At 49.8% G+C, this 19,129-nt stretch overlaps 2 protein-coding genes across 2 annotated transcripts in view; both read right to left on the bottom strand.

The window, feature by feature from the left end:
- LOC135976492 (spidroin-1-like) overlaps positions 1-19,129 on the bottom strand; it is a 925,731-nt gene that overhangs the window by 842,160 nt on the left and 64,442 nt on the right. The window lies entirely within an intron of this gene.
- LOC112059672 (uncharacterized) lies at positions 6,596-14,350 on the bottom strand. Its single transcript, XM_024106145.3, has 3 exons — positions 14,263-14,350; positions 8,568-8,840; positions 6,596-7,653 (listed from the first exon to the last, which is right to left on the bottom strand). The coding sequence occupies exons 2-3, from the start codon at positions 8,755-8,757 to the stop codon at positions 6,746-6,748; spliced, it is 1,098 nt and encodes a 365-aa protein (XP_023961913.3). The 5' UTR covers positions 8,758-8,840; positions 14,263-14,350; the 3' UTR covers positions 6,596-6,745.

Raw genomic sequence — 19,129 nt, 5'->3', positions numbered from 1 at the left:
CCTTAAATCAGAGTGAATAAATGAAGACTCGGCACACCACTTCTGAAAGGTTGCCGACCCCTGATCTAGTGGATTGAACATGGGAGAAGGAGACCTGGGACCCAATCCCGGCTGTCAGTGACTTGCTAGGCAATCTTGGGGAGTTATTTAGCCTCTCTGGCTGTGTCTACACGCAGGGCTTTCTCAGTGGATGTGCCCGCATAGATCTCAGCCCTTAGCACTACCAGGGGAGGTCGCTGGACTGGGAACGAGGACACCAGCTCTACCCTGACCTACTCTGTGACCTTGGGACCACCCTTCACCTCTCTATTCTATGCCTCTGTTTCTCCTGCCATCCTTTGTCTGTCGTTTCCACTTACAGCATAAGCTCTTTGGGGTAGGGGCCATCGCTCACTACATGATTGTACAGCACTGAACACAATGGGGCCCTGGCATCTCAGCTGAGGCCTACAGGTGCTACTGCAATAATAGCAATACTGCCCCGTTGGTTAGCTCCGCTCAGAGCAGGTCTAGATGACATGGTGCTTAAAAGACCACCATTGGTCCGGCACTAGAATCCCCACTGGTTCTAGAGGAGAATCTGAGAAAACTCTCAGGTCTTGACTCGGTTTCCTGCACCCTATAAAGTAGGGCTAAAAACCACCCCAGGGGCGTGATGAGAATGAGGCAGTTACTGTTCCTGAAGCACTTTGTTTGCGTAACGCTCCGTACAGGCACTAAGTATTATTACATCTTGACCTGGTAATCACCAATTCAGACTTCCAGGAGAAGATTTATGAAAGGATGTGGCCAGATGAGAGAGAGAGAGAGACAGATCGCCTTGAGGATTGACCGATCTCTCCCTTCCCTTACAAGAGGAATAGAAATTAAATTTATGAATTTGGTCGTGCGGTTGCCAAGTGGCTTTGATGCAGTTTATTTTTTTTACGTACGTTCGTGATCTCCTGCACAGCTGCCAGAAGAGAACGATCCTATGGAGCTAACTGATGCTTCTCTCCAGCCTGCCTTAGCCATAAGCTCTCTGTGAAATTGTATTATCCTTTAAGCGGCCATGCATTTGGTTGCTGCCTTTTGGTAACACTTGTGGGCTTGATCCTTTCCATTGTGGGGAGACGTGATTGGTAACGGAAAGCCCATGCAAATAGGTTTCCTACCTAACACAAAAGTCCGCTTTCATTTTTCTTGCTGTATATTTCTTAACTGCCTGTAGTCTAATTAAAGATTTATTTCTCTCTCCCCAAACACACCAGGTGCAATTAACACACACGTTCTTCATTCGGCGGCTCAGCAAGACGCTGCCACTTCCAACAAGCCACACTGTAGAGAATTTATTTTCCCAGCCAACGGGGGTTTGCTAGCCGTCCTTAGTCTGCCCCCTCGTGTTCCCGACTGCCCGTTACACCCAGCAGAACATTAAAACTTCGCTGTTGCCCCTTTTAGGCCATTAGTAAGGCTCATCTGAGAGGGAAAGGGACATTTCTACATAACTCACTGGCCTGTTTCACACCAAATATTGTGTGGTTTAGGTCATTACAGGCATCGGGAATTTCTTCCAGACCTGAATTCAGTTCCCATCGAGCACAGAGAGATGCTGTAACCACAGCACTTGGCTCTGAATTTCCAGCACCCCAAGTTTCAGGGACGTTCAGATCCAGAGGGTTGGTTTGGGCTCCATCTCGAATATATTTGGGGCAACAAAGCGCACGGAGTGGGTTTGTGAGGTGCCAAACTGCCTGACACTAGACCTTGCCATGGCTAGGCTGCTATAGTGTAACGAGAGAAAAGGACACCAAGGCCCGTAGTGAGACAGGGGCGGGGTATTAATCCTTTGGCAACCCTGACCCAGGTCCGTCTCCTCCCAGCTCTCCCGCATGTCTCACCGCTCATGACAGCCAGGTCCAGAGCCACAAAGGGACTTAGGCATTGCATTGTGTGGCATCACAACGCCTAACTTTCAGGCACCTTGAAAAGCCAGTGGAACAACACTGAGACCCACAAAGCCTGAGCCAGGCATGTAGGCTCCCCGTACCAGGCATGGGGAGAGGCAGGTGCCTAAGAATGGAATCCACACAGCCAGCATACGAGGCAGGGAGCTAGCCCTGGGGAGATCTCAACGAGAGGGGTATGCGTTAAACCCACACAAAAGGGCCAAAGGAGCAGCTGCTACTACTCACCTTATAACTTGCGGCTCAGTGTTAGAGCACTTGGCTGGGATCCAGGAGACACAGGTTCAATTCCTGCCTCTGCCGGAGGGGGAAGAAAGGGTCTGAGCAGGGGTCTTCCACCTCTCAGGAGCGTGCTTTCATGGCTGAGCTTTGGGATATTCTGATGGGGAAGGGCTCCTCTCCTGTGGGAGCTGTTCCGTTGCGCTCCCTGGGCCTGAGAGCGAGAAAGACTCCGTAGCCCAGTGAGTGGAAGTGGGAACCCCAGGGTCCAGTCCCCCGGCACCAATGACTTGTTATTTATCCACCGCAGAACAGCTTCCACAGGAGAGGCTGAGCGAGCCCCTCAGCAGAATAGCCCATGGCTCCGTGGTTAGAGCACTTGCCTCAGAGGGAGGAGATCCCTGTCCAAATCCACCCTCTGCCAGAGCGTGGAGAGAGAAAAGGAAACGGGGTCGCCCAGATGAGGTCTCTACCCATTAGGCTAAAAAGCCATAAAGCTGGGTCCCACCACCTCCTCTTCCTCCCCCAGCCAGAGGCCGAATGGGACCAGGGCCGGCTCTGGCTTTTTTGCAACCCCAAGCAAAAAAAAAAAAAATAATAAATCCAGGCGGCCAGAACAGCAAAGCAAAAAAAAAAAAAAAAAAAAGCCTGCCAGGCAGCCAGAGCGCAGGTGCAGGGGGACTCCCTGCGCTGCAGACGTGCCCCGGATAGGGGGGGAGAGAGAAGGGGGGCGGCCAGGGCTTCAGCGGGGCACTTGCCACGCGGCCCCGACCGCCGCGCCGCCTGCTCCAGTCGGCGGGGAGGGAAGGACGCGGGCTGCCCTGCCGGGCTTGCTACAGACCTGGCACCGGCTGGGGCAGACGGAGCATGCAGCCCGCTCCCAGCAGGGCGCTCCCCTCCTCCGTGCCGCCGCCCTCTACAGGGTGGCCGGATCGGCGAATAAAAAAAAAAAAAGCGGCCGTGCCGCCCCATAGAATCTGCCGCCCCAAGCACGAGCTTGCTCGGCTGGTGCCTGGAGCCAGCCCTGAGATCCAGGTAGGCAGTCTCTGAGCTCACCTGCCAGTTCAGGCCCAGCATGCCAGTTAGGCGGACAAGCGTTTATCTTCCCCTGGTTTGTGGATCACACTGGGACATAGGTCCCCGGATGCCAAGAATGAGGAAGCAGTGCACATGCCCAGAGGCAGAAACTTAAGTGCCTAGGGAACTTTTACCACAGAAGTTTAGGGGGTGTGTGAGTTTAGATGCCTACAGGTTTAGGCAGCACCCAAGCATGGGTTTTGTGGATCTCAGTGGTACCTAAAACTGGGAGTAGGTGCCTTCCCCCCAGACTTAGGTACCTAAATGTCATGGTCAATCTGGGCCCAGTTTTTTTTTCGACACTCCTCACCTGGACTTAAACAGGACAAATATTTCCTGCTCTACACACAGCACAGAGCTTTGGGAGAAGTGGTGCATGAGAACACTTGGACTGGCTTCAGTTTGATTGGCAGATAGAGAGGTGCGGGGGCGGGGACAGCATTTACAGCTGGCGCTGGTCAAAAGTTTGATGAAATTATTTTCCAAATCAAGAACTCAATTTTCAACCAAAAAAGCCAACCAAAACTTCCGAGGCATATTTTAGTTGAAATTTTTCAGCCAGCTCGACATCAAAAGTTTGTTGATAAGACAAAATTTTTTAAATTTCAAAAAATATCAACAAAGATTCCAGCAAAAAAATGTACTGGTTTTCCAGCAAGCTCTGCACCCAACCATTTCCAGTGTGTCAGCTGTTAGATCCCCTGGTTTTGGAGTCCAACGTATTACTCAAGGTTTTTAACAGAGCTACTGGAACAAGATGGTTCAGATACCAGCAGTACTGCACTCCTTTCCTGTTTTTTATTTTTGGGGCCTTTTTCAAGCTATACTCTATCCCAGCTTCCACTCCATGTTGCGCTGTGACAAAGCAGGTGTGTGAAATAGTTCATGTCATGAGTTAGCTAGGGTGTGTTGGACTACTGCCCTCTGCTGAGCAGAATCAGAACTGCTGGAACAGTCCCAGGTCTATCCTGCTCACAGCAATCCTGTGAAATCTGTGCTATTGGAAGAGGAGAGGTTTAATTCTCTTCCTTTATTTCTAAGCAGTCACAGCACTTTGAAAGAAGAGCCCTACGTGGTCACAGAATTTATACAACCCCTTGCCATGGGTCATCATTTGGGATAGACCCCAGGACCAACGGCTGCAGAAAACAGGCCTCTACAGTTTGCACAAAAGTACCAATGCCACTGATTGATAGCAGTAGCAGGTTCTCATTCTCTCTGTGGATCAGCACTATTGTGTGAGGCATTGGCCAATTAGAAATGGTCACAGGACATAGTGGCACATTCTGCTTCTTCTAAGCCACTCTACAGCTCGATTTGGTTATTCCACCACTCAGTTGCCCTCAAAACACAGCACCCTTTCCAGGCTTAACGATCACGTTCTTTTCAATAGTCCATCTGCATCCAGGCTGCCCATCTCCTGAACACGTAGAACAATAGGACTAAAAACTATCTATTTATGGTATTGCAAATGGTGCTTTTCTCATTTAATTACCTAGTCACCTGATGCTGCTGCAAGTCAATGGAATTACGCCAGGGATGAATTTGCTCCATTGTATGGGTACCTCTAATGCAAGTTAGCACATGGCACCAGGGAGAGTTCTCATGCTATCAGCAAATTATCTCATTCAGGGGAACAGATGCCAGAATGACTTAGCTTGATCAGAACTCCGATTGTCATCCACGTTCCCTTTCTCGATTCTCCCCCTCCCCCCCCCCCACACACACATACCCACATCTGCTTCCACAACCCCATGCACAGGACAGCAGTTTGGGGACTCTGTGGTTTTGATCAATTGAGACTAATTCTAGCCATTATCCATCCCCATCACCGCCCCAACATTCACACTGCATGAACTCCAGGGCTCAAGGCATGAGCTAAAAATGGAATCCTAAGGAGGCGCTCCTCTCATAAATCTAATTTCAGCTGCCTGTAGAACTAAGCCATACCTTACCTCAATGGCAGCCTTTCAGCTGTTGGATTACTTACTGCTCTTCTAGTTTAATAGTTTACGGTCCCAATTCGTTTCCAATGAAGCACGACAGATCAAAGATTAATCGCCCAAGATGGACCACAGCCAGCCCTGTCTAGCCAGGAGCCATGCTTTCCTTTTGTAGCAGGAGAAATTTAAAGGTGCTTAGAGAACACAATCAATCATTGCCAAACGCCGGCAAGATTGGACAAAGCAAACGGCTCATTGGCAGCTAGTAGACCTTAGCATTAATTGCTTAAGAGTTTGCAGAACTGCTGCAGAGAGATGGACAGCAAGGATAGCATAACAGATTGATTGCTCCGACTTATCACCTTTGCAAAGAAAGCTGCACCCATAACTTTGGCAGCGCGGCATCCTGAAAACTCCCTGTGGAAAGAGGCAGGGTGTGCGTGACAAGGGCTGGATGAAGTAAGAACTGGCCCAAACCTCAAACCAAATCCTTAAGGTTTGGAAGAGTTTTGTTAGCCTCCGATGGCCCTTTTCACCCAATCAAACGGCATCAGTACAACCCTGGAGATAGGGAAGTATTATGAGCTTCCATTTTGCAGATGAGAAACAAAGGCACAGAACCCAGCAGTCCTGAATCCTGCCCCTCCACCCATTTTCACCAGTCATCAGCATCCACTGGTTCCAGTCCACACACACTTACCATCAAGCCATCAGACATTCTCATGCTTAGCAAGACCTATCGCCCTGAGACTGTATAGAGTCCAAGGGAAGAAGAAAAGCTTCCCAAGAGGAGGAGCGGAGGCATTGTTTAAAAAAGAATTTTATTGTATGTCCCCCTGTCACAGCCCTTCTCCCGCCACAAAGCAGCATTACCCACCAAGCAAGACATATCCTGCAGATTTCTGTCCCGCCTCCTTCCAGAGGTGGAAAGACCCTAGGAGTTCTGTACAGTCACAGGGCCAGCCCCTCAGCTGACGTTAATGGATGTAGATCCGTGGACTTCAATGGCGTGTGACAGATTTACAGCAGCTACAGAGTCAGCCCACATTGTTCATCGGCATCACTTGTTCTCATGGTGCGTTTCAAAAGCAGTGAAGCAGAGTCTTGTCAGACTGAGTAGTCAAAGGTCTGACTCCCACAGACACTTCCCTGCCTCGTTGTGATCCTCAGGAAAGCTGGAATAAAAGCAACAGCTTGCTAGCAGAGTCCTGAGCCAAGGCACCAGCTGTGCCAAGTCTGGAGAACGGGGCTTCTGGAGAGCGGGACCAAGAATGGTGAAGACCATTGGTTGTCCAGGTTTGAATTCCAAGAGAGGAAGAGGTGACAGTTGTATCCACTGCTCTGCCAAGCTTCACACAGCCTGTTAGGCCGTTTTAACCTGTGACATGCTGTACCGTTCACAGGCAGGCCCATGATAGTATCATCATATGGTTGCACCCAGCATGTTCAAAGAGCTAAACAGGGTCCCCTTTTTAAAAGGTGTCATATCTTGGGCATGAGAGGTACAGCCAGACCCAATGACCGTGGCTCCTGAAGGTATGCCCAGTAGATCACCTATCTTCAGCAAATAAAACCACCTTCCAGATATGGTTCAGGCCTTATGACGAGCACAGGTAGGCTCCTAGCTGTGGCCCACAACTTGTTCGGTACCCTGCCCGTGCGATAGATGCTGTTTAAAATATCGGACACGATGCTGGATGTCAAGTTGTGCAGGGAATTTTCTCCAGCCTGGACCGTGCTGTTCATCAGGAGGGCAAGGGTGGTCTCGGTGGCAAAGGGGCTCCCATCGAATGAGCGCTGTATGGCCACAGTCATGCCATAAGGTGCAAACTTCTCCCTCTCATAAATAATGGAGAGGTATGTCCCAGCCTCTGGGTACCCTCCCCAAGGCAACTGAGTACTCTTGTAGTCTAGTATTTGGACTCTCACTGAATGAGGCAGACCTTGTCCTGTGGCCAGCAAGGAAAGGGTCCATTTTGAGAGACAAAAGAGCGTATTCCTCACCTCCCCCAGCCCAACAGCCACCAAAGAGACCCCAAACCCCTCAGGATGGTCAGCCCAACGCAGGTCACTCACGCTGCGCTGGAGGGCGCGCCATGTCGTTTCCGGCTGGCTTGGGAAGAGAAGACGAAATGGGCTGAGTTTATAGTCCAGTGAACAAACTCCATTGGAGCTGAGGGCCCTGCAGTGGTTAAAGGGAACTTGGCCAGGATTGCCGTAAACCAGGAAGAGAGAGACAAGGATAAAAACAAAGCACAAGATGCCTGCAAGTCTGACAGACGGCAAGAAGTCAGAGTCTTCTGGCCTCAGAGAAACAGGCTCGGAGGATGCAGAGGGAACTTGCCTTTCTCTGGATTCCATCTCCACTTGGTTCCTGGGCTCACACAGGGATGCTGGCATGTTCAGATAGTGGCAACAGCTTTTCTCAGATGGCTCCTTCTCAGGTGGCAGGACTTGGTCTTCTATTGCTGGAAGCAAAAAAAAAAAAATAAGAATACCGTCAGCCAGATGGCAGCTTGAGGGATGCAAGAGGCAGTGGGCCCAGTCCATCCTCCATTAGCTAGTTTTACGTTGAAGTCACTGGAGCTAGACGAGGCTAAGACTGATGTAATGGAGCGGAGAGCTGAGCCCCCTTGCCTGGTGACAGGACAGGGAACCAGGGGATTGGAGTTCTATTCCAAGATCCAAGTTATTCCCTATCTCCCAGGGCGATTCCTTCATGCTTGCAAAGCTGTTCAAATTTGAGGAGTGCCGTGGTTTGTGAGGGCATCCCTAAATCGAGGGGAATAACCCTAATCCATTCAAATACTCTACACTGAAGTTATTGGCAACTAAACACTTCCATGACTGGGGGGAGTCCGGGGTGGGAAAGGAAGGGACAGGGAGGAGAGGCAGCAGCAAGAATCTAGTGACTTTGGAGGGGAGTTCCAGAGACAAGGCTACTCCTGGAGGAGAAGAAAATCTACAGCCTTTGTGTGTGCATGCACACAAACACACACATACTTGCACTCTCTCTCCCTCCGCACCCAGGTTCACCCCTACACTGAAAATACACCAGCCACGCTTGATCTTGAATGAGGGACAGGCAAGATTGTTAAGAAACTCTGTAGAAACAGGTGGCTGATACGGCAACGGAACACTCCTCAGGGCAGAGACTTGGCCCATTTTCAGCATGGTATAAATAATAGTGGTAGAAGAAACAATGACACATTGGTTACATCAGTTAGCTTTTTGCTACCTAAGTAACAGGAACTAATAACAGTTTTTCTCCAATATGAGCCATGACTTAAACCACATTTGTTTATGTTACCAACATCGGGCTAAACGTCTCTCTGGGATGGACAGCTGTTTGCAAGCTAGGGCTAAAGGCAAAGCCACTTACTTTCACCTTGGAGCACAGACATCCTTGAGGCCGGTCCCAACACAGCTGCAGGTTCCGTACAGAGCTTCTCTGAGCCACTTGCACTCCTGACTTTCCCACGGCTGCTGCTTATCATTTGTGAAGGGGCTGAAGAATCAGTCACATTGAGAGGCCTGGCTGCAGCAGAAGGATGGCACAGTGACCCAAACATGCCACTGCTAAGTGCCCAGTGTGGATGGTTTATGGCCAGTCATTTGGCAACCTTGCTGGACTTTTCTTGTTCCTGGTCCCCAGCTGCCAGATATAAAGCTTGGTATAAAGACAGTACAATATTGTGGAAGAGTTGTGTGCTGGCTGGTCTAGATGTGTTACCAATCCAGACACCCTCTAAGAGGTGTGGCTTCTTCCAGAGTGGGGGAAGGACCCAGCTATCTAGGAACGGAGGGTGGAGGGTGTGTTTCCAGCCAGTGGGGAAGGCAAAGTTGTTTTGAAGTCAGCAGGAGGAGGAGCTGTCTCCAGGCCTTCTTACAGATTTAAAAATTCTATTAAAGCTAATGTTAAAAGAATTATATAATACATCGGTTGAGAAAAGAGTGTCTGTACATCTGGGTATAGTGCTTAGATTATCCACAAACACAAAGTTTGTTTTTAAAGTCATAAGACACATCTAGTGCATAATCAGCAATAACCCAAACATAGGTGAATGAATTTAAGAATAGAGTTTAGATATTTAGCATCCATGCATTTGGGTACATTATTCATTAAAGAAGTTATACAGAGAGGTGGTGGCGGAAAGTAAAATATATCAATGAGTGAAGATTGTCCCTCAGTAATTGAGAATTTAGGATTGGTTGTCCATTTAGAGAAAAAACAGTCCCTCAGGAAAGTATTTGAGTTACTTTCCCGACTGCATTTCTCTAAGTACGTGTTCTGTTTACTGCTTTCAAATCCGTGTCGTCATTCCAGGGACTTTTCTTGCATGTACTACCCCACCAAGGAGACCATGAGGTTATGCAGCAATAGAAATGCAAGAAGAGGAAACAAGATTAGAGCAGAAACTAGAGATGGGTCCCAGACAGGGCTGGCTCCTGGGTTTTTGCCGCCCCAAGCAGGCAAAAATTAAAAAAAAAAAAAAAAAGCCGCAATCGCGATCTGCGGTGGCAATTCGGTGGGAGGTCCTTCGCTCCGAGCGGGAGTGAGGGACCCTCTGCCGAATTGCCGCCGAATACCTGGACGTGCCGCCCCTCTCCGAAGCGGCCGCCCCAAGCACCTGCTTGGCAATCTGGTGCCTGGAGCCGGCCCTGGTCCCAGCCCCACCCCTGAATCCAAACTCACAGAGCTTCCGGGATGTCAAAAATCCAATTCTACATCCAGCCTCCTTCCCATGGAGCCTGAACAGAAGACACATGTGCGCTCATTTTGTTACTCTGCTTCCAGCAGGTTGGAACATATACTCCCAGGGTTAGCAGGCGCCTTGTGCCAGCAGCATTCAGAGATTGCTCAACAGCTGTCGTTAAATCGAGGCTGTCTGGGAGGCTCAGAGATTGTATTGTGCAATGAATATGAAGTTAGCTGTATTGATTTAATGAATTTTATATAACACGTGTGTGTTTGGCAGCTATGGTGTTGCTGGCTAATGGGTAACTAAAGAGTTAAATCAGTCTTAGTTTTTGCAGGTACCTAGAATCTATGGCTATACACAGCCCCAGTGGCCAGCACTCAGACAATGAAGGGGATAGCTCCTTTTGGGGGTGGGGAGACCAGTTTGAAACTCCAGGGGTTTTCAGGTAGGAACTCTGAAACAAAGGGCTTGCAAGCTGTTAAAAGCAGAGCCTTCGAGGAGACTGGGAGAGACAGAAGGTCTGCAGAAGAGTCAGGAGAACAGAGGGCATGGGGGTGACACATCAGGAAGAAGTTTTGTTTCAAAGTTTCCCATGAAACCAACGTTTAGCAGCATTGACATTTTCCAATCCTGCAAGGGGGGGGGGGGGGGGAGAGGGAATTGGTTTAAATGAAACCTTGTTTTTCGGTGGGAAGAACTTCCCAGATGGAGAATTTCAGCCAGCTGTACTGTCCCTTCCAGCATTCCCAGGTGATATTTGGGGACTCACCCTCCCTTCAGCTGGGGATTCTCAGCCTGATGCTATAGTAGGCCAGAATATTTCCAGAACAGAACATGCCGAATTTGCGTTGGGGTTCTGGAACACAGACTGCACACCTCTTTTTTTCCTTCCACTCAGGACACCACCTGAATCCAAGTGCATCTGGGTACTACACCAGTCATGGAGGGCCCCAGCCCGCAAGAGACGGGAGGGAGGATGTCAAATGATTGCATCACGTGTGGTGCTCAGCTTGTGTGGCATTCCATTACTGTGCCAACGGGAGCTATACAAGTGTGTAGATGGAAGCAAGGGTAGAAGGTGGGCATTTGGGCTTGTGGAGACCGGCTGGTGGTGTGGTGACAGGATGGTCCTCAGCACACAGCAACGGTGTGGAGGACAGAGCTACATTGACCATCAGGGCAGCAGAGGTGTGGAAAGGCAAGAGAGCTGTATCACCACCATAGGAACATCTTAGAGTATGTATTACTGCCTGTGCCCCCAAAATACCAACCCTCACACCTCCATCTACCCCAGAAAAGGCTGACAGAGAAAGGAGACCCCGGTGGCCAGTGAGGGGGAAATTCATAAGGAGCTGGCCCCCAAATACACAGACCTTTTTCCCATTGCTGTAAACTGAGACATCTCCCACCCCGAATGGCACAGACAACGGGAACGGCAGCTCTGGGGACAACACAGCACGGGGGTCAGAGAGGGGACCACAAGTCTTGAGGGCTTCTGAGTTGTTCCCAGCTTCTGAGATCTTTCAAGGCTGCAACTGGAGCCAGACCAGCCCATTGCCAAGGCTCACAGGCATTGGGAAATTTGCTCACTGATGGCCAGATTAAATCAACGGGTATGGAATCAGGCCCAGAGGGGAAGTCATAGCCTAATGGGTCTTTCACCATCTCCACTACCTATTTATTCCACCACCAGTAGCCAAAGGCAACGTGCCCGCTGTTTCCATACATTCCCAGGGCTTTGTTGCACTAGGGACCCCAAAACGCTCTCTTTCACGCCTGCATTTTACTCAGATACCAGGGAAGGTGGTGTTAACTTGGCATCATAGAGTCGGGTGGAGCTAGGCTGTCCAGCTAAGACATTTCCCCTTCCACTAAATTTCTGCATGGCCGAGGCCCAACCAGGGAGTGGGGGAAGATTCAGAATCCAGAGGGACATTGGGACCCAGCTGAAGCATGCAGGACTGGAATCAAATCAGTACATACGTCCTCCCGCCGCCCTGCCTGCCGCCCCCAGGCAGCACTCTGAGATTAGAACAGATAACAGAGAGAGGGCCAGCGAGCAGGAGTACTGCCTGAGGACCATGCCTCGACCACTGGGCAGCCACCAGTAGCACATTCACAGAGCAGATGGGATGTTTTTACTCATCTCTCTTCTGAAAAGGCTGACACGAGGTCAACAGGAGGAAGAGAGAAAAAAAAATTACATGGTGGGAGGAGGGGGTAGAGTCAGCTAAAGGAACCAGGCCCTGTTTGTACAGGGAAGTGGAGCAAGAAGCTTCCAAGAACTGGGTTCCTTCAAGATTTGTCCCTAGGTCCGGGGACTTCACACTCACCCCTGAAGGTGAATTTCCCTTTAGCACGACAAGTTCAAGGACAAAATTAATCTCTCCTCAGTGAAGACAGGTTTGCAGCTAGCCCCTAATTTCCAGCATAAATCAAACAGCACCTGTGACCGCAGGCCTAGAAGAACATCCCCTGTCTATGAGGGGATGCTACACAGAGTCAGTGTGCCTGTTAAGGACTCACCTGCATTGCCCACTGACACATTCCCGCTCAGGAACACACCAGCCCCCCGGGCCCCATTCCTGGGATACAGGCACCCTGCACCCTCCAGTACCTGCTTTTAAGGATGATTTGGGGCCTGTGTAAAGTCGCAGCCTGGCAAGAAGTTCCTTTACCCGGAGGAGCATATGGAAACTACTTCTTTTTCCATGCTGTTCCCAGGAAACCATCACAGTTTCCCTGAGGGACATTTGTGCAGCCCAGGGTTTTTCCTGGAGGGGGGGGGGGGGAACAGCTTCACTCCGCAACATCGTTTACAAAAAAAAGTGCGTTGGGACAAGTGTTGATGCCAGAATTATTCTTCACCCAACCAAGCTAAAATTCAGAATTGCAGAAGCTAGAGTGGGAGTAAAAATGGCTCCATTTTCACTGACAAATTGACCTAATTTGGAGCCAAATGCCATTTCACGGGGGTTTGTTGGTTTGTGTGTGCGCACGCTATGTCTCTGACTCTCAGGGAATGTGTGTGCTGTGAACTCTGCCACACAGCTCCCAGTCAGTCAGCTTCTGGTAACCTGCAATAACAGCCTCCTAGGACACCAGCAGAAAAGTTGTCAGACCAGCTCTGCCTGCAACTTTGCAGGAGCCGGGCAGGTTTGCAGTGACTGAGTTCTGGGAAAGGGGGAGAGTTAGACACACTCCAGGCTGAGTGGAGCAATCCACCCAGAGATACAGGGGCCAGGAGACAGGGTTAAAGTGAGTTCTTGGTTCCCAGTGGAAACACTAGACAGCCAGCTCCGTTACAGTAAGGCACTTCCAGCTACATTCAGAACCACATCCACAGCTCAGACCCATCTTTTGATAACAGGCCCATGGAGATGGCTTACCTGAGCCTGTAAACCCATGGAACATCTCTCCCCCATCATATCCACTCTCCAGCTGGGACCCACACTTATGTTATAAAAATCTCAGTTATTTTAGAAGGAGTGGGGAATAGAAAGAATTGGCACAATACAGTGTTGTATGAGGACATTATCCTAGTTTTCTCAAACCATCCTTGTAGTTAAATCACTAGACATGGACTCAGGTTACCTGGGATCAATTCCCAGCTCTGACACCGATTGCCTGCATGACCTTCGGCAAATCACTTAGCCTATCTGTGCATCATAGAATATCAGGGTTGGAAGGGACCTCAGGAGGTCATCTAGTCCAACCCCCTGCTCAAAGCAGGGCCAACCCCAGACAGATTTTTGCCCCAGATCCCTAAATGGCCCCCTCAAGGATTGAACTCACAACCCTGGGTTTAGCAGGCCAATGCTCTAACCACTGACTATCCCTCCCCCCATCAGTTTCCCCCACCTGTAAAACAGGGGCTAATACTCAGCTAGCAGAGGTGCTAGGAGGATACATTCAGTAGTGGCTGTATGGTGCTTAGGTACCATAGCAACAAACCCATAAATAAGGCAAACAAAACCTCCTGTCAGACCCAGCCTACACTGCAAACTCCTCGGCAGGCCTGCTGAGCCAAGACCCCTCTTCCTTACACCAGTTTTACACCTTTGATTTCAGAGGAGTTACTCCTGAATGAGAGAAGCAGGCTGTGTTTCCTTAACCTCCCTGTGAAGCATCATGCATAGCCCTGGCACTGTGTACAGGCACGTACCAATGAGCTAGAACTCACATTCCCCAGCATTTAGAGCAGGCACTAAACTTAATGCCCTGGTTTTAAAGAGACCTTGAGGAAAGGTGGAGCCAGGGGCAACCAAGAGGAAAACTTTAGGCCCTTCAGCTATTCATTGGAGGCAGTGAGGGAAACACAGTCAATCCAGGACCAGAGGGTCCAGCAGAGAAATAAGAGATGTAGATATTTACCTCATTCTCCTCCACCACAGGCTGACTCCAAGGACAACAACCCACACAGCTCCTCATCCTACAGACTTCCTCAACCACTCAATTAAGCTCAGACAGGTGACGATTTCCTCAGGTGTGTGGCCACCTGAAACCCTTCTCCTCCTGGAAGCAAGGTCTCCTCTTGGTCCTAACACCCACCTCATCCCTCTCTTTGTTGTTTGGAGGCCAACCCCTCTCTGGGAGACTGGTGGGTTCAAGGAGTGCCAGTCAAAGATATCTTCCTGCCAAAGTATTTTCTTGCCATTGGGGGTCCTGTCTGACATCAACCCATGGATTTGCATAGAGACCCCCCAGCTATGGCCATTCTATCCTCAGAATATTTAAGAATCTCTTTCAACGGGAAAAATATATGAGTATTTGCCTTTCATCTGAGGCTGACAAAGTGCTTTACATGCAGTAATAAATGACACCTCCCAACCCAAGTGGGTGGACAAAGCAATTTCATTAACCACATTTTACAGACAGGGAAACTGAGGCATGGAGCAGAGGGGCGATTTGCCTGAGGTCACCCATGGCACAGCTGGGAATACAACCCAGTCCTCGGTCCCCTGTTCTAACCCTTCAACGAACTATTTCTGCAGTGTTGAAATACGAGTGTAATTTATTGACCTCGCCTATAACAGACAGTCAGTAGGTATACTCAGCTTCATCTGTGCCAACAGGAACCCTGGCACCAGAGCGGGTAACAACATACAAAGTACTCAGAGGGTTCTAGGGTGACCAGACAGCAAGTGTGAAAAATCGGGATGGGGGTGGGGGGCAATAGGAGCCTATATAAGAAAAAGACCCAAAAATCGGGACTGTCCCTATAAAATCCGGACATCTGGTCACCCTAGAAAGTTCTCACTGAGACATAGAGAGCTACATTTTTTTAAAGCACAGCTCTGCAACTCCTGCATTTGTGTGCTTACAGGGGCGTGCGAAATGGGTGATTGTGCATACAACCATGGGCATGCCCGGGTGCCAGATTCCAGCACACAGTTCGGTTAGTCTGCGTGCACCCCCTGGGCCTCCGGGTACAAACATTTGGCCCGTCACATCAAGGTTATGGATTCCTGCAACATCCCCAAGATCTTTATAGGAGATGGCATGTCAGAGCACAGCACAGAGCTGGTCTCTGATCACAAGCGGGAAGCCAGCACTGGGCTCCCCAACACAGCCACAGAACAGCAATGTTCTGAGAGCGTCTGTGTAGAGCAGACAGTGTCCATTTGGTTAGAGAAGCCTGTAATAAGTGATATAATAGCTGTCAGCCCCCTCTATCGATAGCTCAAAGCACGGTACAGGCTGCACGCTGGTATATAAAGGATCGTATGATTTCCCAAGTTATTGGGAGTGCCTTAAATCAAGGCACAGAGTCAAAAGTGAGGTTCAAGACTATGAGTTTGATTGATCCTCTCTGCACTGCATCATGGGTATCCACACACCAACCTGTCAACCCAGGACTTCCAGAGCTAAAACATGAGCTGCTACAGCATCAGCTAAAGGACACGGTCCCCAAGCTAGCAGCTGCAGGACACTCGTATCCACTGTGGCTCAGACACAGCAGGGGACGTGTAACAAGGAGTGCTCCTTGCCATTTTGCTGGCCCAGGTGGAAAATGTTTTTGGGCCCCTGCCCTTTAGTAGCGGAGCAAACAACAAAGAAAATATCACTCAGCTTGTCAATCAGCCGGGGGTGGGAGTTGCAAAAGCCAGCTAATTAGCAGAGCAGAAATGTTTGCCCCATCAGACAGGAGAAAAAAAAAAACCCAAATGGCACAATACTACATCATCCCCTGCAACCACCCAACTCACCCACACCGGCCTGTAACACACCTGGAGAGTGGGCTACGCCAGCAGGGAGTAGACTCAGCACACAGCATGGGATGGCTTCTCAGGAGGTGACTCTCCCCCTTGGTTGTTCAATAGTCCTGGTCAGGAACATGGAGGGATGTTGCCTAAACAGTACAGATCACTCCCATCTGGCATGAAATGCAGCCACCTCTGGGGCAGAACACAACAGGAATTCCATGACAACGTGAGTCAAGACAACAGTCTTCAGAAAGAGGCTGGGGAGAATAGATTCTCCGACTGATGCTGTGAAGGGAGTTTGAGGAGGCAGGACGCACTGTAGAACTGGGCAAATTTACAAGCACTTTATTTCCGCTACATTCACAGTTTTCCAAAACCTGTAAAAATCAACTGCCAGTGATCATTTCCTGGGTCCCCAGCCCACCCAAGTAAGGCAGCACTCGTGCCAAGAGGCTGCCGCCATCCTTGTCCCGGCTCAGCACAGAAATAAACAAGAACAAATATGTGGCTGGCCTAGACACGCAGAACGAAGTGGGTGTGACACTAACCAGTTACACAGTAATCATCTACCTTGGAATTTGGGCACTGCTGGGAGCCACGGACTGCACACAGCCAGCTCGCCCCGAGCGGGAGTCGGTTCCATCATTCAAAGGTTTAAGTGAAGAGATAAAGTAATGCTTTCCCATGCACATGCAGCAAATACAATCTGATCTGGGAATGTACAATCACAGAAGGAGCCCCTGGCTAGGGGATTTTAGATGATCCACTCACCAAGGAGATTATTATCTGTAGTACAAGAGGGCCTAGAGACCCCAGTTGAGATCAGGGCCCCATCATGCCAGGCAGACACACAGCGAGAGACAGTCCCTGTCCAAAGAGTGTAGAGGCTAATTAGACAAGAGGTGGGACGGGACAGGGAGGTGAAGTGATTCCCTTAAGATGATCAGTGACGGCTGAGAATGCAGCCCCAGTCTGCTAGTGTCTAGGCCACGGATTTAGTTGTAACACTGACAGACCCCAGTTGTTGGTGGGCAGGATTGAACCTGGGACCTCTCAAGCGAAATGCATGAGTCTCTACTGCATGAGCTAAAAGCCACGTGGCCCTTAGCTAAAGCTGTAGCAGACTCATTAATCTCTAAGGGGTCTCAGTGTCACTCCATGGGACAGAACACCACACCCAGGAGATGTGTGGGTTACATAGTCATCACACCACTCCCAACTCAACCCCATCAGCTGCAGCAACGTACTCACCCCAGCACAGCACTTGTTCAACACCCTGGGAATGGATGGCTCTGTGGCCCGGCATAAAGATTTGGAGGTTTTGTTGCCAGCGCTTTGGTGGGAGGGCATCAGGAGCACAGCAGGACTAGCACTCGCTGAGTGCTAATGGGCCAGTGGGCTGAGGAAACCCCTGATCTCCCAAGGATGACGAGCCGTGATTTTTCTTGCTTAAATGGAAATAGTTTTCCCCCCATGAACAGCCCAGCTTCCCTCTGCTTGTCACACCCTGCTTCTGTCTCTGCACATACAGGCCCTCACAGATCTTTGTTTTGCAGCCAGCCTGACATCTGCTCAGGCCGATACCTGAACGGCACAAACCAGACACATGCAGAGTTCAGAGCCAGTTATCCCATGTGCAGCTGGGATGTTTGAAACAGGGGCTTTGCTTTCGCCTCCTCTTGGCAACCTAAAAGCTCAAATCGCTGCTGATAGCTGCTAACCCCACTGCTACACTTGGGCTTTGCTTCATCACATGCCCTTTGGCCAGTGCCAGTTCCCTTCTCCTGGGATGGATCCAATTCTAATGCAGTGCCAACCAGTGCCAGCCTGGCAGACAGTACTGAGAACCAAGTGCAGTTACTGCCTGTAGCCAAGAGATGGCAGTGTAACTATACCCTTTGAAACGCTGCCTTTTCTCCCTGGGGTGGTCCAGACTTCAGGCAGAAGGCTTCCCAAGTTGTGGTGAGTTCAGATGCAACAGACAAAAAAGATATTCACCATCAAAGCAGGTTTTTAAATTTCACATGGTGAATCTGGCTGCTGCTTGCCTCTCTCTAGGAGTTTATTGCCTTTGCATTTGGTTAAACGGCCTGAGGAAAAGGCCCTTTAGCTTTATAGCAGAGCCGGATAAACGACCAGTGGTCCTGATCGCAGAGAGGAGTTAATTGGCATCTACCCATCCGTGTTTGTCAAGGACCAGCTTCTGCTTTCAATGTCAAATCAGGGTAATGAAGAGCACAACCCAGCCTGAGAATGTTACATCAGAGCAGAGAGTCCCTAGTGGGGTTTCAAAGCCATGTGGTCAGAACATGTGGCTTTGCCAGATTCTTCCTCCTAACTGGCCACGTGCTGCTACTGGGGGTCCATGCTGACAGGGTCGTGCCCTGGGCAATTTTCAGATGAGCTGCACTGTGGCCTCGGGTTCCAAACTCCCCTGGCGCTCTGAGCTCTCTTCCTTCAGGGAAATCTGACACCTGAGCGCCTGAGTCAAAGGGAATGTCCCAGCACAACTCTGACTCCAAATAAAATCTGCTTATACAGCCCTGATGCGCCCAGGGCTCTGTGTGTGCACAAGAGAAACCGGCCCAGACAGTCTCCTGGGGCAGAGAGCCACCCCCTCAGTGACTCCTCGGGCTGCTGTGGGAACGGCATTGAGAGGGGTCCAAAGAGGGCCCTCCATCCCAGGCCTCACTGTACTATCCCCGGGCTTGGAAGGATTCGGGAAATGTCGATTTCAGCCTACACACTCGAACCAACAGAAAGAAATATTTCCATGGAGAACTCTTGACATTTGCAGCTAATCAAAAGGAGACAGATTTGCTTGAGAACCTGACATTTGATTTAAGGAACTTTACTGTATCTATTCAGACATGTGATGGTGAATATTGGTGATTTACCAGCTCTTAAGCTTTCACTTTTGAATCTCAACCCCTACTGTCATTAAATAATTATTGTGACCCCCCCAACTGCCTGATGCTCCCCCCATAATTGCCCACAACTGTGAACGTTTAAAAAGATAAATATTAAAAATACAG

This window comes from Chrysemys picta, chromosome 18, assembly GCF_011386835.1.
Source record: "Chrysemys picta bellii isolate R12L10 chromosome 18, ASM1138683v2, whole genome shotgun sequence".
Lineage (NCBI taxonomy): Eukaryota > Metazoa > Chordata > Testudines > Emydidae > Chrysemys > Chrysemys picta.
This window is presented reverse-complemented; position numbering and strand designations above follow the sequence as displayed.